The 25,986-nt window shown below is 33.8% G+C and overlaps 1 protein-coding gene across 6 annotated transcripts in view; it reads left to right on the forward strand.

Annotated features, from left to right (window-relative positions):
• LOC149775732 (cytochrome P450 4F2-like) overlaps positions 1-25,986 on the forward strand; it is an 88,776-nt gene that overhangs the window by 21,433 nt on the left and 41,357 nt on the right. For all 6 annotated transcript variants that reach the window (XM_089943737.1, XM_089943736.1, XM_089943733.1 and 3 more), the window contains 6 exons: positions 5,219-5,349; positions 8,538-8,600; positions 13,530-13,653; positions 14,517-14,658; positions 17,406-17,535; positions 24,158-24,353. In XM_089943737.1, coding sequence (XP_089799863.1) covers positions 5,219-5,349; positions 8,538-8,600; positions 13,530-13,653; positions 14,517-14,658; positions 17,406-17,535; positions 24,158-24,353 — 786 coding nt within the window. The remainder of the gene's footprint in view (positions 1-5,218; positions 5,350-8,537; positions 8,601-13,529; positions 13,654-14,516; positions 14,659-17,405; positions 17,536-24,157; positions 24,354-25,986) is intronic.

The following is a 25,986-nucleotide window of genomic DNA, read 5'->3' on the forward strand; positions in this document are numbered from 1 at the left end:
CAAACGAGGCAGCTGTTAGTACCATTTTTTAAAGTCTTTGGTATGACTTGGCCGGAAATCGAACCCACGACCTCCCGGATCCGAGGCGGACGCTCTAACCACTAGGCTTCCGGAGTGGTCAACAAATAATAACATTGTTTAAGTTGGCAGATAATGTATATATGCCATGTACATTTACTAATTTAGTTGGGCACAGAATTCACACATAAGCACTACATGACATGCTCAATAGCTCTCTAGTTATCAGTTACTGAATTCGTTTAATTATTGCAAACCCTCCTCCCCAAGTTTTTATATCTAAATATTTTTAATATAGAAAACCAGTTTCAAATTTTTTTAAAACATTGTATTAGAAAATTTTTAATATCAGGAAATCAACTTCTTATGCCATGGAATGAGCTGGTTTATTATTATATAATACTGGAAAATGATTTTATAATACAGTAGGATGTACTTACAAAATGAGTGTAATCTTGTCACCTCTGTCTGTGACCCTTGTCTACACTAGTAATTGTAATTTTGTGCTTTTACCCTTGTCAGCATTCAGTATGTATGGCTAATTTTCTGCTTTTACCCTTATCTTTATTCTAAGACTAATTTTGTGCTTTTACCCTTGTCTTTATTCTAAGACTAATTTTGTGTTTTTACCCTTGTCTGCATTCAGTATGTATGGCTAATTTTGTGCTTTTACCCTTGTCTGCATTCAGTATGTAAGGTTATTTTTATGCTTTTACTCTTGTCTGAACACACTGAGTAACCAGTGCTTTAGTTAGATAAGCAGGAAATATGATTTACCTCATACCTGCCAACCTCCCAGATGGTACACTGTTATTTTGTAGAGACACAGAAATTGTGTTTTTAAATTGTAGATTATGATTGCCAGATATCAACACACACACACACACACACACACCCCTCCCTATGTGTGCACACACATATAGAGCTATATAGACATTAAATAAAAACAATACACCAAAGTTCTATCTTTGAAATCTATGGACAGGTGAATACAGTCCTAACTAGATGCAGTTTGCTGCATTGAACAGTTTAATGGGAGTTTGATGGTGATACAGGTATAATTAGAATTCATCTTTGCAGTCATCAGTGATCTCAGAAGATCTTGGTTTAGAAAATGATCTCTCTGCATATGTATTGCTGAGGGAAGTGTCAAACATGCAGTGGATAGACAAGTTATTATGTTTAAGCATGGTAATTACTTTTGAGCTCTCCGTTCATGCATTGTTCTGAAGTTGGGTGATACTTTGTCAATGGATATCATGCACTCCGAAATAGCTAAATGTTGACATGATGTTTACAGTGTGGGCAAATAATAAAATGCTCCTTCTTGCTGCTGCACTTCACAAAGCCACACTCTGTCAACCAGGACTCCTAAAATTTAATTTTGCTGGGCTTGAATCACTTCACAGAAGGCTGATCCTTCCCTGCATCAGAGATGTGTTTTGACATTTTGCCTTCATATACGAGTCACACTTCCATACTATTCCAATACAAAAATAATAATGTTATTCATAAAGTAATATGAAACTGCAGTCCATCAATGCATTAACCTTTAATCTGTTTGCCACCCATCAATGCATTAAACTTTAATGTTTACCAACCATCAAGGCACAAACCTTTAATCAGTTTATCACCCATCAATGCATTAACCTTTAAACTGTTACCATCCATCAATGCATTAACCTTTAATCTGTTTACCAACCACCAATGCATTAACCTTTATACTGTTTACCATCCATCAATGCATTAACCTTTAATCTGTTTACCAACCATCAATGTATTAACCTTTAAACTGTTTACCATCCATCAAGGCATTAACCTTTAATCTGTTTACCAACCACCAATGCATTAACCTTTATACTGTTTACCATCCGTCAAGGCATTAACCTTTAATCTGTTTACCAACCATCAATGCATTAACCTTTAATCTGTATACCACCCAACAAGGCATTAACCGTTAATCTGTTTACCAACTGTCAATGCATTAACCTTTAATCTGTATACCATCCATCAAGGCATTAACCTTTAAGCTGTTTACCAGCCATCAATGCATTAACCTTTAATATGTATACCATCCATCAAGGCATTAACCTTTAAACTGTTTACCATCCATCAATACATTAACCTTTAAACTGTTTACCATCCATCAATGCATTAACATTTAAAGTGTTTACTATCCATCAATGCATTAGCCTTTAAACTTTTTACCATCCTTCAATGCATTGGCCTTTAAACTGTTTACCAACCATCAATGCATTAACCTTTAATCTGTATACCATCCATCAAGGCATTAACCTTTACACTCTTTACCATCCGTCAAGGCATTAACCTTTAATCTGTATACCATCCATCAAGGCATTAACCTTTAAGCTGTTTACCAACCATCAATGCATTAACCTTTAATCTGTATACCATCCGTCAAGGCATTAACCTTTACACTCTTTACCATCCGTCAAGGCATTAACCTTTAATCTGTATACCATCCATCAAGGCATTAACCTTTAAGCTGTTTACCAACCATCAATGCATTGACCTTTAATCTGTATACCATCCATCAAGGCATTAACCTTTACACTCTTTACCATCCGTCAAGGCATTAACCTTTAATCTGTTTACCATCCGTCAAGGCATTAACCTTTAATCTGTTTACCAACCATCAATGTATTAACCTTTAAACTGTTTACCATCCATCAAGGCATTAACCTTTAATCTGTTTACCAACCACCAATGCATTAACCTTTATACTGTTTACCATCCGTCAAGGCATTAACCTTTAATCTGTTTACCAACCATCAATGCATTAACCTTTAATCTGTATACCACCCAACAAGGCATTAACCGTTAATCTGTTTACCAACTGTCAATGCATTAACCTTTAATCTGTATACCATCCATCAAGGCATTAACCTTTAAGCTGTTTACCAGCCATCAATGCATTAACCTTTAATATGTATACCATCCATCAAGGCATTAACCTTTAAACTGTTTACCATCCATCAATACATTAACCTTTAAACTGTTTACCATCCATCAATGCATTAACATTTAAAGTGTTTACTATCCATCAATGCATTAGCCTTTAAACTTTTTACCATCCTTCAATGCATTGGCCTTTAAACTGTTTACCAACCATCAATGCATTAACCTTTAATCTGTATACCATCCATCAAGGCATTAACCTTTAAACTGTTTACCAACCATCAAGGCATTAACCTTTACACTCTTTACCAGCCATGAATACATGAACCTTTAAACTTTTCACCATCCATCAGTGTATTAACCTTTAATCTGTTTACTAATAAGTGCATTAGCCTTTAAACTGCTGCCATTCATCAGTACATAACTTTAATCTTTTCATACCCATTGATGCATTAACTTTTAATCTGTTAACAATCATTAATGCGTTAACCTTTAAAGTCCATTAACCTTTTGTTGATGTTGTGTAAACTTATTATCATATGATTCACCATCAATGGATTATTGTCTGACCAGCATGGTATGCAAAAGGGCTCACAGGATGGAATAGTTCATCCATCAAGAACTTTAGTAATTTTTACCTTTCATTGTTTTGGAATATTTTATGCTTGATAATAGAAATTATGTAACTAAGAGCTCAAATTTGATCCTAGATTTTAAATTTCATTGTAAAAAAAAGAAGAACAGTTTTTGCTGAAGTAAAAGACCACTTTAAATTTTGAATTTTTAGCCTTGTGATGCGGGGTGTTAAAACTCTCTGGAATTAAATTAAGTAACAGAAGTAAGCCACAATTTTGTAAAATTCAACAAATAATTTATTTTCTTAGAATACAAAGTGAAAATTTAAAAAGAATTTACAGTGTTGTGAATTAAATCCCAAATAGTCCTAAAAGTTATATCATGAGACAAATGGATGAAGTTCCAATTGAAATCAAGTGGTATTCCAAATAAATTCTGGTATTGAATGTGTAGATGTGCCTGTAATCTCAGATGTGCACATTTGCCAATGACTTGGAATGTGGTGATGTGTTAAGTCTTTTGATGTGTTAGAATTAACCATAATTGCAAATTAATGTTTTAGTCCAAGAGTATTGTTGAGCTCTTTGTAATTTCAGTGAATAATAATTTGAATAAATAAATCCACCCAAATTAAAAATGGAACACAACAATAAGACTGATTCTGCTTCGGATGTTAAGGCAAGATAAGTAAATTTTCAACTAAACAAAACATTATATATAAAGCTAAGACACAATAATAGAGCCAGGATGTAGGTCAGTTTCCTTCCTAAACATTCACAGTTGTCAGCAAGTTTAGGAATTAACAATTTAAAAAAAACGAGTATCCTACATTGAGATACAAGTAATCATGATTACTTCCATTGATAATGAGCTGAATACTTAATCTATACTCTTAGAGAAATATTTGCCGTGTGTTATGTTTTTTACAAAATAAATGTCATTGGTCAGGTATACCATTAACGATTTTGGACAATGGTCAAGTACAAAATACATATACACATGACAGACAACCATTGAAAAAAGCCCACAGACAATACAGAATATTAAATATACATAACAAAGGCAACAGCAAAGATTGTTCTGTTATGTTGCCTAGCTGTAAAAGATTAAAATTCATTTATAGTTTACCAACAATATTTCCTTGTGTATTGCATTGCTTTCACTGTTTATCAGATTCAGAATATTTCAACTGTTTTGAATTATTTGAAAGGTTCTGTGCATTATAAGCAGTTTCCAGCAGATTTTGAGGCTTGCAATTGAGTGTTATGTTTTGTGTAAAAAAAAAATGGACAATGATTATCAAATAAAAAAAAATTGTACTTCTTTGTCAGGCTTTTAAGAAAAGGAGGGAGGATTTTCTATTTTGAAAAAGGGTGGACATTTTCAAAGTACAAATGAGATTTTGTGAAGTTAAATAAAAGATGGGATTTGCCAATATGATATGCAATTTTTTTGCATACAGTTAATTTTTTGGGTGCAGATTTTGAGAAATAAGTGCAAATCCTGCAATTTGTACATCTTAGAATAGATGTTGTTTTGTATTATTCACCTTTGTACCTAAAAAAAAACTGGAAAGAAACTAAACCTAAATAAATATGGCTGTCAAATCAATCTTAATGATGTATAATTTAGATATTTTATATTCATGAATGATGTAGTTAAATTTATAAGCATTTTTTAATTAAATATTTTAACTGAATTACAGGATAAAATTTCACAGTTCACAAGAAATGGAGTTTCACAGTACTGGGAGCTTTGTTCAGAAATTAGCCTGTTTACTTTGGACGTCATATTGAAATGTGCTTTTTCTTGTGACATAGACTGCCAAAGAACAGGGTAACCTTTTTGCTTCATTCTTGTTACTTGTATATATAATTCCTTGATACGTTTTAAACTTTTCATATGTTCTTTTCTTTTAAATTGACATTATTCTCTTAGTCATTAAAATGTATCCAAATTTTTAAATCATGTTTCTCAAGATACATAGTAGAACATGATAGGTATGAATGTCGTGGTCAAGTTTGCAGGGTGGGGCATACAACTTATTCAAGAGCCAAAATAAACATTTTGCAAAATACTGATGAAGCTTTCAAAATTATACCTCATAGAACCTTAGATGCTATATATTGACAATAGTACCATTTATTTTCATGGGTCTAATTTTTCGTGATTTGGTATTTAAAAAAAAGTAATTTATGTAGACTCAAATTCCAAGTTTTGCTTGTTAAGTTGTATATTTTTAGGTATATAATTTCATTGACTAACTGTATAAATACCCCAAGCAAAACATACAAAGGCAAAAAACAATGCCAGCAACCAATAGCAGTCACTGCAGTTTTAAATGAAAACCAATGAATCACACCTTTTTTTGTTTTGTGCCTGCCTTATGTACAAGAAATTTCAACTTAAAGCTTCATCAATCAAGTTGATTCATGCTGAATGGATAATTGAAGGTCACACATAAATATGTGAAAGATCAGACCTAATTATATGTGGCTTTGAGAATGCTATACTAGTTTAATTTTAATAATCTCAGCAAAACTTGACTGGCACGCTGTTGATTCAGTGGTTCTGTGAAGTGTGATCTTTAGTGCTCTCCATAATTAGTATATATGCCTAGTGTGATCTTTAGTACTCTACATAATTAGTATATATGCCTAGTGTGATCTTTAGTACTCTACATAATTAGTATATATGCCTAGAGTGATCTTCAGTACTCTCCATAATTAGTATATATGCCTAGAGTAATTGTGCTTCAAGCAGTAGTTATAGTATTTTACAGTCATGTTGTTTATTGGAATTATGCATGCATGAATAAATGGAGATTTGCATTCATAAGAATTTATATTTTTTGACAAGTTTCACTTGAATGAAGAATTGATTTTAATAAGTATTAAAACTGATTTTCTTATACTTGTATCATTTATTATTATTACATGCTCATTTTTTTCTCCGTTAACTTTGCATTGTCAGAATCATTCAATACTTTACGATGCTGAACTCGTGCACAACTTCATATTGTATTCATAAAGGAACTACTTTCTATTGTAAACAATCAATGAATGCAGATGCTAGCACTTCTGATTTGTAAACAAATCATGTACACTCACGTAGTAGGCGCTTTATGTTTTGGTTGATTAAATTTGTTTCTGAATGAAGTAAAACAGATGTTTCATGGACTGCCATATACCAGCTGCTTTGGCACATTCCGCATTAACTTTTTTGCTACAATGTTTCGGATTTAGGCTAGCTATACAGTAAACGCCAGAAAGAGTCCTTACAAATAACATGCAAGTGACAAGGCATAAACTGTCTTCTTTAGCTGGTAATAAGAATGGCAAAAAAATATACTTACAGTTTTACATCCTGAATTTTCTCAAAATGTAAATTTTCTTAGTTCTACAAAAACAAATTACAATAGGCCATGTAATAGGTTCTCAATCTTGATTACACATGTCGAAATTGTACTGTAATTTTGAATATAAGTGCAATTACATTCTCCTTACTGCACTCAAAATGAAATAAGCATTAAATTCCATAACGTCTTTTTAATAATTGCAATTGAAAGACTTCATATTTTTCCCACATTATGATTTCAGACATTCAGTGACAGAAACAGAAACACATTTGCAGATGTGAACACACTTCTCCCTCGCTTCTTCAGTCCGATGTATTTCATGTGGAATTGTCACATATGAATCCAGTCCATAATCACGAAATTTCATAGAATCAACAAAAATACCAAAATCTATTCATTCCAGATCAGATGGAAAAGTTGTTGCAATTCGCATTCATTCACAATGTGACTCCAAATTTAAATTTTAACTAGACACTTTTCAAAGTTATGTAGAGTGCGCGACTAAGTTCAAATTTAATTGGGTGGAGTTATGTGTGCAGTAATAATGTTGTTGTTGTGTAATGATGAATCTGCACTTGTGTATTTAGTTTGGAATATGTCATACATTCAGTTACTTTGTTTCTTGTAGTGTATTTTGTTGATGTAATTAAGTATTAGGTAGAAAAAGAAAATGAGCATATAATAAAAAGGTTACTGCATTTGTATTGGAAAATATGAACTTGCTTTGTTGGATGGATATACTGCACTCCCAAGGTCGTGCAGTATTCCATCCAAAAAACTCGTTTATATTTTCCCATACAAATGCAGTAACCTATAATTATTATTCTTTCATTTTCATATGGCTTTTTCGTGTATATCTCTATTCTTACTTATGTCATAACATGAATTTAAAGCAGAGTGGAAACTGCAGCTTCTTGATACCATATAGATACACATACATTCAAACAATATAAAATGCAGTATAATTCATTTTTTAAAGGGTTAAAATAAACATATGTGAAAGCTTATATTCTGTTACTAGATTACGGAATTGGCATTGATTTTTCGGGTAGCTTTGCTGATATCCAGGAATGAAACACAATGACAAAATGGTATTGTGGGGTTAGGGCCTGCGATCATCATTATCATATGTGGCTAAATTTTCAATGGGTCTTTAAATTTTTAGCTCCAGGCAACAGTGAAATTGATGAAATTCAGTACCCATGAAATATTAGTGATACTGCAGTAATTTTGCTGGTTTCAGCTGTTTTGGAGTAATGAATTTCATACCATGTTATATTCTCACCTATCAGAATTAATATGTACCACTTCAAAACATTTTTTGTACAGTTGTTCATTCAAAACCAATTCATAAAAGCAGCAGAAAATAGAATTTAGTTTTTCAGAATAATCAGTAAAAATTTGAAACCTTCAGGTTCAAAATTTGTAATTATTTTCTCACAAGTATTTTAACTTAATAAGATAGATCATTCAAACCTGTGAAAACCAAATATAATACACTGTTCAGACCTGTGAAAATCAAATGTTCAGACCTTAGAAAATTATTGCCAGCATGCAGTTAAGATGCTATCATTTAAGCCTGTGTATATAACAGCCATTTAAAAGTAGTACCTTTTTCTGGCGGTCTACCTTCAACTTGTTGCTTGATTTTCATTGTTTTTTGCAGAAGTACTCATCCCTATGTCTGTGCAGTTCGAGAGATGAATCAGCTTATTACTGAGAGGTTTTTGTAAGTAATGGCCTGCAAGAAGTTGTTAGCTTAGTTTTTCTTTATTGCAAAGTCAAGTCGTACCAATTTGATTTCCATACATGGTACAGTAGATTCAGTGGTTCAGGTGATAGTATTTCAGACTTGTGACAAGAAGGGTGCAGATTTGAATCCTATCATCGGATCAGCCTGGATTGGCTAATGTGTTTTGTCGTTGGGCAAGGCACTTTACTCCAATTGCCTTGGCACTAAATAACCTAATTGTTTTGCAGTGCCATAAAAGCACCAAATCAACAACAGCAAATCCATAAATTGTACAGAATTTTATGTCATAAAATAAGTATTATGTCAGTAATAAATCTTAAAATTTCCAGCAATAGTAAACAAAACTTAAAGTTGGTGGATATGTCATTTGCAAAACACTGATCTCTAGTTCATTGATCATAAGTAAAATTAAAAACTAAAATAATGAAGCAAACTGTTGAGGATGTTCCCAAGTTGTTCATCAAGAGAGCAGGAAATTTTCAAATTAATTTTCAGCATGTATAGGGTGAAAAATCTGAGTTGTAAGTTACATTCCAAAATCAAATAAATTGCATGCTAATCTTGTAAGTTCTTGACCATGTTTGACCGTACGAGAAAAGTATATTTGTTGACCTAATTCACGATGCAAGTCATAAATGATAGCACCAATAGAATTTCTGACACAGTTATTCAGATTTTTATAAATTTGTTTGGTGTTAGAATGTTATGTCTAGGTATCTTGCTATCTTGCCAGCAAATTGAAATGTAAGAGATATTGTTTATATCAAACAGTGTTTACATCAATATAATGCCCATTTTCAGTACCCTGATTTTATACAAAGCACATTTTTTTGTTGATTGGCAGACAAAACAGGTTTATTTTGACTTTCTTGCACAGCTATATCTGTGCATTTTGCTTCAACAATGCAGAAAAAGTCAAAATGTTGCAGCTGATTTTCAAGAACTTGAGATTTTCTAGCATCTCTTGATGCCAAATAACTAGTTCCTGTTTGTATCCATTGTTACATACTTGTATCAATTGTTACCTACTTGTATCCATTTTTACATACTTGTATGCATTGTTACATACTTGAATCCATTGTTACATACTTGTATCCATTGTTACATACTTGTATCCATTGTTACGTAATTGAATCCATTGTTACATACTTGTAAGATTTCAAATTTACCTAACACTTTTTGATATTACTGTAGCTAAAGAATGATTTCTTAACAGTAATGCTTTTGAAAAAAGAGAAGAGAGTTGTTGTGTACAATCAAACCATCCTGTTAGCCAAGATGTAGTATGTATGCCATATTTTCCAGTTCAGTGACTGATAAAGTGTACATGTGTTTGATATCATATTTCTTAAGAAAAAAATATCTGGAAGATAATGACTAATCTGCAGCAGTAACATAGAATGGAACAAAAATGAGCCAGATTTGTGATATTGTATTAGAGAGATGAGGTAAAGAGATAATGTATGCATTGAGTCACCAAATGGACAAGAAAAGTTCTTGCCATGGATGTAATAAAGAAAATAACTATTTAAATTATCCAAATTCACAATATTAACCCAATACATCTGGAAAACAAGAATAAAAAAACATCCATCAACTTAAGTCTTTCAAATTGAAGATTATTCATCTCAAGGGTCCTCTAATATGTTTCACAAATTTTACTGAGAAAGCTAAAATCCTGTTATTTCACCAATTAATGACTACATTTTTCATATGCAGCTCCTAATATAGTAAGATTGGTTCTTTGGTGTCTCTCTGTTAACACAATCACAACTTCATTTTATATTTGCAGTGATACTTTAGTCTTTTCATGGGTCTCAGTTTTCATGGTTTTGTAAATAATTTTTTAAAAAAAACCATTTTCATGGGTTACCTTAAGTTTGTGGATTTGCAGAGTTGGCACATTTGCTGGTACGTAATTTTATGTATTAACCTCTACAAATATCCCAAATAAAGAAGACAAAAGAACAAAACCATAACAACAACATAAATGGCTGCATCAATAGTTAAAGAGTACTACCGCACTTGTAGATCTCCATTCCAATGCAAATAAATGACCCATAATCTAGTGTTTCAAAATTAAGTAACTTATAACTATGAAATTTTTGCAAAAACTTTTGCGATGTACCATAAATTTTATGATATCAAAATCTGTACCATATACAACAGTCATTTGTAGCTCTACTTGTCATAGACTCAAAGAGTTTATGCGATGGCCTGTTGTCCAACATCCATCATCTGTCCTTCCATTAGCACAAGTTTGTTATCACTACACCCTCTAAACTACTTGAGGAACTGCCGAGAAACTTTATACATACATTCACAACATGGTCTGGTTGGTCCTAAATGAAAATGGTGCCACTGGGACATTCAGTATGGCAACCACTCCAGTCACTTTCCTAAATGAAAACAGTCCAGATATTACATTGAACATGGCCACAATGGCATCCATCATAATCATCTCATTTTCACTACTTTTCCTAAATGTAAAGTTGTATTGACATTAGCTTTTCACCAAAAGAATTCTTATGGTTTCTAGTTGATCTTATTTGAAAATGGTGCTGACCTTACATTCAGTATGGCGACCATGGCAGCCATCTTAAAACTCTCCTCCAGGGTGGCTGGTCATATCTGCACGCATTTAAAGACTTCCTGGGATATCTAATTGCTCCTGAATGAAAAGGATGGCAATCTGACATCCAATAAGACCACCATGGAAGCTGTCTTGAAAATCTGGTAAATGCTATTTCTCTAAAACAAGAAGTCATATTGACATGTGGTTTTCAGCAAAAGTAAACTACATGTCTGGTTGGTTAAAACTGAAAATAATGTTGATCTGACACAGAATGTGGCTGCCAGCTTCTCCTCCTAAATGAAAAGTTATATTGATATGGGGTATTCACCAGAAGACTTCTTTCAGCATCTGGTTGGTCCTGAATGAAAATAATGTTTTTCTGACATCCACTATGGCTGCCATAGTTATCATTTTGAAAATAATGTCATCACTGCTCCACCTGAATGGTCATATTGACATGGAGGTTGTCACCCCCAAAAAAACTGTTATGACATTTAGTTGGGCCTAATCTTACATCCAGTATGGCTGCCACAATGGTCATTGAGAAAATCTAGTTTTCCTGGATTTGGATGGTTAATGATATCAACAAAGGACTTCTCATAATCTCTAGTTGGTCCTAAATGAAAAATGGTGCCAGTGTTACATCCAGTGGCCATTACAGTTGTCATCTTTGAAAATTTTATTATTGCTCAAGAATGTCACAGATAGTATTAACAACACTCAGCAGTTACAAAGAAGAAATGGTCTTCTCTAGGATTCCTGGAAATTCTTTTCATCCAGTAGAGTGTCTATCCCTTCAAGGGACTCATGTTATTGATTACAGTCAATGAGAACATTTTATCTGACAGTCTGATTAAACTAATGTCTCTTGTGTAAATAGTTCTAGTCAGATTAATAAGAGAATATTACTAAAATAGGCATACAAGACATACTTCAAGATACCAGTCTCTGAGGCATAGTATGACAGATATTGCACCTGATATTTCAAGATACCAGTCTTTTTTAAGGCAGGGAATGACAGATATTGTGACATATTTCAAATTACCAGTCTCTGAGGTATAGTATGACAGATATTGCACCTGATATTTCAAGATACCAGTCTTTGAGGCATAGTATGACAGATATTGTACCTGATATTTCAAAATACCAGTCTTTGAGGCATAGTATGACAGATATTGCACCTGATATTTCAAGATACCAGTCTTTTTTAAGGCAGGGAATGACAGATATTGTGCCTGATATTTCAAATACCATTCTTTGAGGTATAGTATGACAGATATTGCACCTGATATTTCAAGATACCAGTCTGTGAGGCATTGTATGACAGATATTGCACCTGATATTTCAAGATACCAGTCTTTTTTAAGGCAGGGAATGACAGCTATTGTGCCTGATATTTCAAAATACCAGTCTCTGAGGCATAGTATGACAGATATTGCACCTGATATTTCAAAATACCAGTCTATGAGGCATAGTATGACAGATATTGCACCTGATATTTCAAGATACCAGTCTGTGAGGCATTGTATGACAGATATTGCACCTGATATTTCAAGATACCAGTCTTTTTTAAGGCAGGGAATGACAGATATTGCACCTGGCATTTCAAAATACCAGTCTGTGAGGCATAGTATGACAGATATTGCACCTGATATTTCAAGATACCAGTCTTTGAGGCATAGTATGACAGATATTGCACCTGATATTTCAAGATACCAGTCTTTGAGACATAGCAAGACAAATATTGTTTTTTCATATACTGTAATAGGAAATGTTTACTTTATATAAAATGCATATATAAATACTGCTCTAGAATTCTTTAGAATTAAAGGTTTGAAAGGAACAAAACTAAATTATGTTCATTGTGTTGTTCCCACTGTGCAATATAATGCAGGTCAGCAAAATAAAGTTAGAGTTTTTTTGTACATTGAAATGACTTTACATACCATTTTATAGGAATATAATTAAACTTGTTTGCATGTGATACATTTTGTGGTTTTGTACGTGATCATCTTTTTTGGCTTAGATGTTTTGGAGAATCTTGAAAGAGAACCATCTTTAGATTTAGAAAATGCATATTTTATAAACTAAAATGTTCCTCAATTCCATTCAGTAATAGTCATATGTAAACCTTGAGAAAATTAATTTCATCTTGGAAAAACCCTGGAAATTTATCTTTAGAAAAGTGTGGGAACCAATGGTAATAGTGACATGAAAAAAAAGTAAATGGCAATGTAAGGGGCAAAATCTGTCACAGTATTCCATACTCACTTTGAATAGTTAGTCACATTGCTTTATCAGGGGATCTGTAGATGATGTTACTCTTCCAGCAAATTTTGGGTGCATCCTGATTTCCTGTACTTTTTAACCCCTGATGGCAGACGCTTTAAAAAGCATTCAGAATTTGTACACAAAGTGGCAGAAGATATCATCAGCAAACGCAGAAGAGAATTGGTAACTAGTTTTTATAATTTTACATGTTAAACAATTTTAGGATTTAATGTATTTTTAATGAACCAATTTTAAGAGCCAATGTTTAATATCAACTATCCTAATAAATAAGGGAAAATCACCATCACCACAGCAACTAATATGCCCTATTCTCCACAACACCACCAATGACATCACCATCACCACGGCAACTAATATGCCTTATTCTCCTCAACAACACCAATGACATCACCATTTTTCAACACACATATACACTCCCCATCACTGTCACCACCTTACACATTGAACATATCGCTGTAAGTCACTCTAAACATAATATGTGTCAGTATCTACAGACCAACATTGACTTTGAGACAGGGAGCATGTGTCATTAACTATGGACTACTGATGTATGATGTTGTTGGCAAAGGTCTGAGAATGACCTGACTGATTAGCACACTGGCAGATTGTTGGATATTCAAAACCAAATGTCCATCACTGCGTCATGTATAAATTCAAATCATCATAGCTTGACTTTTTAGTTAGTTTTTATTCAATTGCCAGTATGCACTAAAGAAACAACACTGATATTCAAGGAGTAATCAAGTAAGTGTCAAGCATAAATACTTTCTTTTTACATGATGTGCTATGGTAATAAGCAGGCACTGGGCATGGCTATCCCAGCAATGGTGATAGACCAATGCTAACACTAACACCAATGTCATTATTTTCATTAACAACAGATGTGGCAACTTTTGAGTTTGGTCTTAAAATAGATGTTTGTTTAAAGAAATAATTTATTGACATGAAAATCAGACTTTTGTGAATGAGAAGATTAACTTGTTAAGGCATAGATGAAGATATGATCAGTTTTCTTTCTTTTATAGGAAAAGAACAAAAAAACAGAGCAGACTGGTTCAAAGAAATGTCTAGATTTTCTGGATATTCTTCTGATTGCTAAAGATGAAAATGGACAGGGTCTCAGTCAACTGGAGATCAGGAATGAAGTGGATACTTTCCTTTTTGAAGGTGATGAAGTTGTTAAAGATCTGAAATTTGCACACACTACTCTTTTACATACACACACACACAAACACACACACACACACACACACACACACACACAACTTATTTAAATAATTTGAGTTTTATGGCTAATATATGTGACAGACATACACATGCAAGTTTGTTATCCTTTCATGATTTGTTCTCTTTTTTTGTTTCATCTCCCCCACCTCCATTTTTTTTTCTTTCTAGTTATTATTATTGCTCTTCAATCAATGTTAAGTTTTAAAACCAAAATATTGTGTTGTTAATTTTTGAGTTTACAGGTGCTTATACACAATCAAAATGGCATGACGTTTGCACAGCTTGAAAATTACAAATCTCATCAGTAGCAGAATTGCACAATTTAATTGCATTTTGTATGCAGGGAGATTCTAAAAGAGTTTAGCACAAAATGCAGTTTGTGTCCTAAAAAAATCAGTGATTCCAATTGTTATCAAACGACGGATTTTTTCTGCAATGGGATTTGACATAAATGGTCATGTGATACTGATCTGAAATTTTGTACACGATATTAAATTCTGGGGACTACATTTATTTACCAATGAGTTTCCAGTGCACTTTAGGTTAAGCTTTGTCACTCTGTACAAACTTCTTACACCATAATGATAAAGGTAGTAGACCTCCTACCCCTATGTCTTCTGATCAGAATTTGTAAACCCAGATTAAACTTGCCAATTAGAACTTCAGACAGTGTAATTGCACAGTCCTTCCTGCGCTCCAACACTTACCCTTTTAGCAAAACAAAGCTTATGGCAGGATTTACAAGCAACTCTACATTTGTAAATTACTATATTTTTGATTGGGCAATATGTTTGCCAGCCGTTTATGAAGGTCATATGACTGTATGAGCAGGGTTCTCAGTTAAAATGGATAAGATTTTGGTTTTGAAAGACTGAAATGCATAGAAAGAAGGAATAATCATTGCTTAAACTACACATTCCAAATGCAAGCTAATCTTGAATAAAATCTAAAGCCTGTTTTTTTAAAAATCATTCAGAATGACAGAAATTCTTCATTGCAATGGCCCACTCTGACACTACCTTATAATGCTATATAAGAGTTGATGACCCATACTAGGGAAGATGGGGCTAGGTATTTGGGCACAGCATGAAGAGGCTAATGAAAGAAAAGAATGACATAACTAAAATCAATTGCTTTGTTGATGAAATCTGCTAATCTGATAACAAAAAGAAGGTTACATGATCATGGTTGAGTATTTATTAAAGTGTACATTTCACCTAATCATTCACAAAGTTCACACGAAGTATTTTGGAATGAGACAATGCAGAACCAGTATCTCAGATGATAAAGTATTAAAAATCTTGCTTGAGTGGAATAATATTACATTCAATAATTTGCTATTCATGAGTAGCGATGTGAGTAGTGATATATGATGATTTTCACTATTGCAGCTCTGGGTTGCATGATCTTTTGACCTTCATTTCCATGTCTCTAATTTGTAACTATTATAGAGTGAAAGAAGAGAGGTTTATTTAAATCTCCATAGTTTATGTATTTGTCTATACTATTTAGTTCATATTCATCTAATATATGTTGTTGTTCATCCTTCGAGTTCAAAGATGACCATGCCATCACTGACTGATTTGGTTTCTGTGAGTACATGAATAGCTGACTAGGCCGATTTGTCTGTGGCACATCTGACAGGTGATGCTGCTTGGATTCACTTGATCAATAGAGTATGTGCTTGTACATTTTTTACATTATGTTTCTGCACTGCCTCTGCAGTTTTCCTTCATTCAGAACATATGTAGGTCCAGTATGGATGAGACTCTGTCAGATAGAGCAGTCCTGTGTGAGATCTTCCCAAGACTCAGGGTCAGTGTTGAAATGTTTCAAGGATGAAATGTGGGAATCTTTAAAGCATTTCTTCTGACCACCCTGAAACCACTTTGACTCCTTTAGTTCACCACAGAATATCTTCTTTGGTAGATGCTCTTATGGCGACATGGCTTGCCAGTCTCAACAGTGATCTCATCAGCAGAGTGTGGATGCTTGAAATGTCTGCCCTTGTTAGCGTCTTAGTATCTGAGATCTTCTTCTGTCATCATATCCTCACCAGTTTCCTCAGGCAATCCATATAAAAATGGTTCAGTTTCTTGGCATGGTGTCTGTACACAGTTCATGTTTCATATGCATTTAGCTGAGACAGCAAAACAATGATTTTGGACTACATGTGATAGTATGCTGCTGAGATAAGTGAACTTGTCCACTATCACAAGGGCTTGGCCATTTACTGTGATGGTAGGCTCTATGTAAGGCTTTCCTGGTGTAAGTTGTCGCATCACCTCTCTATTTGTGATATTGATTGTGAGACTGAAATTGTCATGGATTAGTCCTGGAGGATTAAGTAAAATGGATCAGTACTATAGAATTATATACAATGGATCATTACTAGAGGATTAAATACAAAAAATATACTTATGATGTATGACATACTTTTAGGTTTATACAATATACTAAAAAGTGGTAAGGGGAAATAACTCTTATAATTCAATTGAAACCAAATTGACCGTCTCATCACCAAAGGCCCATGCACATGAGTGGACACATTGAGCCACTGACCATGAATTTGTGTCCAGACTTTTTTCAGTACGCAACAGCAGTGATCAAACCTCAATCCTTTAAGCTGAATAGTAGGTACTTTATGACAAAAGTATCTAATCTCAGGCCTTTCATGATAATTGCAGGTCATGATACAACAGCTAGTGCTCTCTCCTGGACATTGTTTTCTTTGGCAGAACATCCAGATATTCAGCATAAAGTACAAGCAGAGATAGATGAAGTTCTAGCTGGGAGAGACTCAGATGAAATTCTTTGGTAATAATAATGTTAAATTTTGATAATAAAGAATGTTTAATCTATCTCTGTAGTTAAATTCAACAGTTTTTTAGCAATATATGGTTCACAAAAAATGTATCTCATACACTTGTTCCGGAGAGATTGGCAAGTTACACTCATGGCCCTGTACTGAAATTTGACTATTGATTCTGAAGATTATATTAGCATGAATAACTACAAATGTTTTATAAATAAAGAACTTTCAGTGGTAATTCAGACAATGGCTGTTTATGGTTTTCATGAATGTCAACTCGTTCAGTTCTTAATTTGAATCAACATAGATTTTGCAGGAGCCAGTGTTATGAAAATATTTATAATAAATTAATAATTCACTTCTTTTTCTTTCTTTCTTGAGACATAAATTATACTTTTCTCATAAAACCTCACAACTTCCGCTTTTTTCACTCATTTAAGTCGGTTTTGCTGGGGATTTTTTTTTGGTTAGAATTGACCATGTGAAAAATGTCACATCTCCTCCTGAAAAGTTGATCATATAGATATGAGTGTTTATGAGAAAAACAGTTCTTGTATCCTGTGTTTTGATCCTATATATAAATTATGCCCTCATTAACATTTACTGTGGTATCGGGGCCCCAAGTGGCTGAGTAATCTAAAGCACTCTCCGTAATGGATCACTGCCATCTCACCTCTGTCTGCATAGGTTCGAGTCTCAGATTCGGCCATTGTGGGTATGTGAGAAAGCTTGCCAGTAGCTTCTCGAGGGTCGGTGGTTCTTTCCAGGGCTTTCCTATGTTCTTCTTCCACCATTAATACTGGCCACCATTTATAGCCTATTGTGTGCTGAAAAATGGCGTTAAACTCTACAACAACAACAACAAAATTACTGTGGTAGCACTAGTGATTATATTGAAGTCCTGTTCTTCTTACTTTTATATCGCCCAGAGAACTGAATAAAACATTTGCAGGAATTCATGATGAATTTGACTGAGTTGTCTCCAGATGAAAATGATGTCCTTTTTTATACTCAAATGAGTTGTTGTTGCTGTCCTATTGTTGTCATCATAAAAATTATGCTCTTTCTTATATTTCTTTGGAACAAATGTTTATATAGACAGTAGTTTTTACATAATATTTTACATATCAATCTAACATCCAATATGGCATTCTTTGTAGCAGTCTTAAAAATCTTTCATGCCTTCTGTGAGATATGACCCATAGTGCAGTTTTTGCACTGTAACGTTATTTGAAAAACATTCATTTGATTTTTAGGAAACATGAATAGGCAGGTTCTATATTCCATATTTGATATAATATATACATCAGTCAGAGGGGCCCAGAGTGGCCAAGTGGTCTAAAGCACTCACTGTTCCATTATACTGGCCACCATGTATAGCCTATCTTGTGCTGAAAAATGGCATTAAACCCTAGAACAACTAGAACAACAACATCAGTCAGAGAGCACCTGTTCCATTTGATCTTAACTTGCACATAAAACCACCTCTAAATACAATTGTGTCAATCATAACATGTCACATGGAATTGAAAGGTCATTTAAAATCCATCTAGAACATCATTACTTTTTCAGAAACATTCCATCATACATGCCTGGTGTTATCAATCATTACCACTTTTTCTATTAAATCAGTCTCAGAATTGGATCTTACATGTACATGTGTTTTATTTGTGGTGACCATGTTGAGAGAGAGAGAATCCCCACAGAGGAGAGTTTCAAATGTAGACAAAGGGAGCTAACTCATCCAGTATGTATATGCACATGTTGAGGACACTATGATGTCATTGGTTTACATTCAAATTAGAATTTGTTAGCTCTGCTCATCTAAGACCAAAGGAGATTACGAGACAGTGTCTTTCTTCCATCATCCATCTTTTATCACACTTTCTTATCGTCACTTCTCCTGAACTACTGGGAGAATTGCCATGAAACTACAAACACACTCATCCTAAGGTCTAAATGAAAATGGTGCCCCTTGGACATCAAGGGTAACTCTCTCTGTGGCCATATTGAAAATCTTGTTTTTTTACCCCTTCTAAATGTTGGGCATCTTGAAAATCATGGTATCACAACTCCTTTTCAATGGATGGTTGTATTGACATGTGTTTTCACTATATGACTTATTGTGAAGTCTGGTTGGTCATAAAAGAAAATTTTACCAATCTGACATCCAATATGGCCATCATGGTTGCCATCTTGAATAATATCTTATTTTCAACCCCTTCTGAACAGATGTTTGTACTGACATGGCATTTTCACTAAAATATTTCTTATCATGTCAAGTTGGTCCTAAATTAAGAAAGTGCTGATCTGATATAGTTTGTAGTTTGGGGGGGAAATGTTGGTTTTAACAGCACTTTAAACACAATGGCTATGTAAAATGCAAGGACACACAAAGGCAGCTGACCTTGGCAGGCCTCTGTGGCAATGGAATCCATGACCCATTTGACCATGTTTCTGATGTTCTTCCAACTAAGCTAACCCATCTTACCTCTCTGACATAGAATATCTCTGCCCTGATGAACATCTTGAAAATCTTGTTGTTTCTGCTTCAAAAAAGATGTTCATATCAATATGGGGTTTTCACTAAAAGATTTCTTATGATATCTACTTGGTCCTAAATGAAATGGTGCTGTTGTAACATTCAGTATGGATAGCATGGCAGTCATCTTGAGAATCCCAACCAGTAAAGCTTGTGCAATGGATTTTTTGCCTATCACCCTTTTGCCTCTCATACATAAATTATAGAGGTCATAGTCACCAGCTTGATAATCGTATCTCTACTCCTACTAAACAAAGACATATTCTGGTTTTTAGTTAGTCCCTGACAGCTTGATAATTTAGTTAGTCCCTGACAGCTTGATAATCATATCTCTACTCATACTGAACAAAGACATATTATGGTTTTTTGTTAGTCCCTGGAAGAGAAAGATGCCAATAATGGACACCACAGTAGACATTTTGAAAATCTTGTTATTGATAATTGTAACTGACAGTCATTATCACCATGGGGTTTTCAAAAGACTACTTATTATGGTATCTAATTTGTCCTAGATGATAATCATACCCTAAAACATCCATTATCCTTATTGAAAATCTTTGTTACTGGTCATCTTGAACATATGCTTTACTGATATGGGTTTTCACTTGTCACAATAATGGACAGCTGTAGCAACATGGGATTTTCCATTGAATATTTCTTATGTTTGGTTGGTCCTCGATGAAAATAGTGTCCATTGGACATCCAGTATGACTGCTGTAGTGACCATCTTGAAAATCATGTTATTGCTATTTCTCCAGTATTGTTACATCTTGAAGATTGTATCACCACTTATGAACAGATGTTTGAATTAGCCCAAAATGAAACTGGTGTCCTAACAACATCCAGTATCCCCACCATGATTGACATCTTACAAAATGTATTGCTAGTTGTCTTGAACAAATGTCATATTGATATGTGGTGTTTACTTGTCTCCAAAATGGATAGCTGTAATAGCATGAGGTTTTCACTGACAGTCTTCCTATTATGTCTAGCTGGTCCTCAATGAAGATTGTACCTTGTGGACATCCAATATGGCCACTATAGAGTAAATCTTGAAATCTTGTTTTTGCTACTTTTCCTAAACAAACAGGTCATATTGACATCAGGTTTTCACTTCAAGACTTCTTATGTTACATAGTTGATAGTTAAATAAAAATAGTATCAATCAGATCTCCAATGGCTGCCATGATGGCAGTCTTGGAAACTTTTAACACTACATCCTCAGGACAAATTGTCAGATCAGCATAAAGACTTTTTATGATACAAAGTTTGTCCAGAAAAAATTGTGATGATCAAACTTCAAATCTAGTTTTTGCTATTTCTCATGAATAGATAGCTGTGATAACATTGTGTAATAATGAAAAAGGTGTCAGTCAGACCTCCAACATGGCTGCCATCTTCAGATCTAGTTATTGCTATTTCTCATGAATAGATAATTGTGATAACATTGTGTAATAATGAAAAAGGTGTCAGACCTCCAACATGGCTGCTATCTTCAAATCTAGTTATTGCTATTTCTCATGAATAGACAGTTGTGATAACTTTGTGTATTAATGAAAAGTGTCAGTCAGACCTCCATCATGGCTGCCATCTTGAAACTCTAGTTATTGCTACTTTTCCTGAATGGGTAGTCATAGTGACATGGTTGGTCCTAAATGAAAATGTTGCCAATTACCAGTAGAACTACAGTCTGGCCACCATGTTACCCATCTTTAAATGTTATTGATATTTCTCCTCCTCAAATGATAACATAGACATGCGGTTGTCACTGAAAGACCTATTATGATAACTAGTTGGACATAAATAAAATGTTGATGATTAGACATCCAACTTCATGGAAGTGGTGGCCTTCTTGAATGTATTGTGATCACATTAAGGGATGGTCTTATTGAAATAGATTTTTCACTGCAACACTTTTCATTATATGAAGCTGGTTCTAAATAAAAATGATTCCTGTGCAGTTTCACAGATTTCTTAACAACTTCTTTTCATTACTGGAATTCTATTCAGACATTAAAAAACAACAGCCTCTTCTTGCAATATTCCTATATTATAATGGTGCTGATTCAGACTACAAAATGGTTGCCCAGGTGGCCATCTTGAAAATCTGTATATGTCTATGTCTTCTGCATGCATGGTTGTATTGTCAAGCGATTTTTGCTAAAGCACTATATCAACATTTAGCTGGTTCTGAATGAAAATGGTGCTCATCTGACCTCAAACATGGCACCATAGTGGCAAAAATTTAAAAACTTGTTAAAGATCCTCGTATGACATTCACATAACTACATGCAGTATTAATTTAGTTTTTAATGAAAATGGTGCAGTACAGGCCACCATCTTTTCTGCACTTAAGAAGTTTTAAAACCATATCTATTTGGGATAAAGTCAAAGGTGATTGCTTGCATTTTTGTCCTTTATTGAACTTATGAGCACAGTAACTTGTTCATAGACAAGTGAAATTGACCAGACCTTGTATTTAATTGCTAATCCAATGTACAAGAGGATAGTCATCATTCAGTCACCATTTTTAGGTATCAGTGGATTGTTATCAAACCCAGTTTGTGGATATATCTGAAGAATTTCTTGAATGATACCACTTCAGTCAGTACAATTTGTTAATAATTTTTTTTAAGAATAATGATAGATTTAACCAAACTTTGAAAGTGGGTATACCATGACAATGTCTGGGACAGGTTCATTGATCTTTTATCAGTGATATTATTTTCAGGGTCAAAGGCCATTCTATTTTTTTTTACTAAGTTTGATATGTTGGAGTTTCTTAACAATATCAGTGATAATTTAAATACTTATCAGTTGAAAACATTAAACGTTTTTTAAAAAATTATTTTGGATTCCTAGAAATTGTTGAGTGCACAGTACAGGTGTTTTATTTTAAAAAAATGATAATTGCTTCTTATACACTTGCCATAATGATGTTCATCCATCTGTCTGCTACCTATTTTGTTTCAGCACAATGACTTGATCTGTCCACCATCTTCATCTTCCAAACTTGCTGAATTGCTTGTACTTGTGTTAAAGAAGAAACAAATCAATTGTAGGCCAAAAATGTCAAAGGTCAAGTAACTTTGGTTGAAAGGATAACATTTTACATACAATAACATTATTTCTAAATCACCTACAAGGACCTATCATTGTAATGGCTTGTACTTTGTGGTAAGGACAAGCCTATTGATTTTGAGGTCAAAGGTCAAGAATAAGAACATTGATTTGCACACAGTAACATTAGTTCTGTGTTGCAAACCTTGACCAAACATTATGGATGACGTACAGTTTTGGTAAGGAAGAAGCCCATCAATATTTGGATTCATAGGGGCAAAGGTCAAGGTCATTGACTAAAAGAAACATTGTTTCTTTACAAAACTTTCAATTATCTGCATACAGGACTATTACAGACAGATGTATACATTTGATGCCCAATTTACGTCATAGATCCATTCCTGAGGTTATTGCATAAATTGAAAGTAATTTAAATGCATCTATGTGAGTTGCACACAGGTCACACAGCACATAGTGCCAGCAATGGCACATAAATGAGCACAGTGGTGCAAATTGAATGTTATTTCTTCATTATAAATAGTGAAAGTGTAAATTGAATTGGCATAAATTGAACATCCCAGGATGAATCATACCAAAGACTTAGAAAAATGGTACTAACAGCTGTCTCACTTGGCGCACATCATTAAGAAGTTAGTGTTAGAACTGGTCGGCCTGGTATCAGGATAATGTTACTTGGTGGGACATCATGCTACATGCCTGCGGCATGATGCCCCAGTACTAGACATCACTATAAACTGTCACACTGCAGAGATCATAATGAATTTTTTTTAAAGCTACATAAAAAATCCAAATCACACCCACACAGTAAATAACCCTTTATGGTTTTTGTGACCCACTTTCAAGATTTGTTAAAATTGAATGGCACAAGTGTTTTGCATATAGATTACAAAAGAACCTACAAATAATAGTCAGCCAAATAGCTCTGCAGATGTCACATAGAGAGAAGAACATTGTTCTGGAAAGACATCAAAGGTAGTCCATTATATGTTACTTTTCTTGAACAGGGAAGACTTGCAGAACCTGAAGTATACCACTATGTGTGTGAAGGAAGGATTGAGACTACACACTCCAGTTCCATTCATTCAGAGGCAGCTGACACAGAATTTAATTATTGACAATAAAACAGTGCCAAAGGGCTCTCTTGTCTGCATCTTGTTGTACAATGTACACCACAATCCATCTGTGTGGCCAGACTCACTTGTAAGTATGTTTTTTCCTTTTATTTTGGACTACTTAACATATCCATTCAATTATTATTTTATTTTGATCTCATTATCTAGCACTAATAAGCAGAAATATTAAAAAATATTAATCTTTTTATTAGCTAGTATAATAGGAATAATCAATATTTCTGTCATGTGTTATCTAGAACTAATAAACATTATTTATATATATATATATTGTGATACATAATACTAAAAGGCATTAATAATAAAATTTCTTTCTCGTTATCTAGCACAAATAAGTAGGAATAATCTTTATTTCTGTTTTTCATTATCTAGCTCAAGTAAAGAGGAATAATCTATATTTCTGTTTCTTTTTATATAGAAAAAGTAGGAATAATCTGCATATCTATCTCATTTTATCTAGACCAAATATGCAGAAATAATCTATTTTTATATTTGGTTATCTAGTACTAATTTGCAGGAATAATCTGTTTCTTGCTAGCTAGTACTAATAAGCAGGAATAATTGCAATGCCAGTAGCTGGTAAAGGAAAGTAGCATTTCCATTGGTCAGATGTTACCATGTGATCAAAATGACCTGTGTTTATTTCTGTATGAACTGTAAGTAGAACTATTTTTCTAAGAATACCTACGTCTATAAATAGAGTCACATATATAGCATAAGATAAACACTGCCAGTTAAGGCAGACACAAAGTAAGAATTAAAGAAAAAGAACATTCTAACAATTTAAAAATACCAAACCTAATTGAATAGATTTGGCTTGCATTGGTTGAAGCACTGGTATTATGATGACATTATTATGATCAAGCAGGACAATCCCAAGTACACCGCTCCCTCGATAACTCGTGCCCGGATAACTCGCGATCCCGCTTATAATGATGGTGTCCATCTTGGCTCCTGATTTTTTCCAGAGAAAATGTATTTAAAATATCTTCAAAATATGCTGAACATGAAAAAATTATGATAAGAATTGATAAATTAAACCTTGATACATTGCTCATTTTATCATCGAAAATGGTGATTAATGCCCGTAAAAATATAATCCATATTTTGAAATTTGCAAGTTCTAAAGAAGAATTAATTTCAGAGATCTCGAAAATGCTTAATTACGTGTATTTGTACGCCAATTTTTGATCTGGGACACAGAAAATCACTGAGGCGGGAGTCCTCCATACGCATGTAATAGGTGCGCGGGAAAATTCACAGATTTGCCGGTCCTGTTTCAGCCACCTGCTTTGTGGGAAAATGTGTTGATCAGTTAACTGTGCTGATATTTACAATGACAGAATTCAGTGACTGAAAGACTCTTTGATGTACTGTTGCCATTTTATAAGAGTACATTAAAAAAAAAAAAAGAACATGATGCAACAGCTAGGCGGCTAATTCAAAGGCTTTGACTGGCGGCCGAGTGAGAAAATGTACTGATATTTAGTGATTGAATTCAGAGGCAGAAAGACCCAGTGTTAAAATCCTAGCGAGACCTCTGTTTAAAGATATCTTATATTATGTAAGTTTTTATGATAAATAGTTGTCAGTATACTGTAAATAAACAGTTTGGTGAAATAGCGATCAATGAAAACTTCTGGTAAATGCTAACAGGTGGCAACAGAGAATGAAATAAACACCAATTAAACGTCTTCCTGTGT

This window comes from Sinohyriopsis cumingii, chromosome 19, assembly GCF_028554795.1.
Source record: "Sinohyriopsis cumingii isolate HCF-2022 chromosome 19, ASM2855479v2, whole genome shotgun sequence".
NCBI classification, from domain to species: domain Eukaryota; kingdom Metazoa; phylum Mollusca; class Bivalvia; order Unionida; family Unionidae; genus Sinohyriopsis; species Sinohyriopsis cumingii.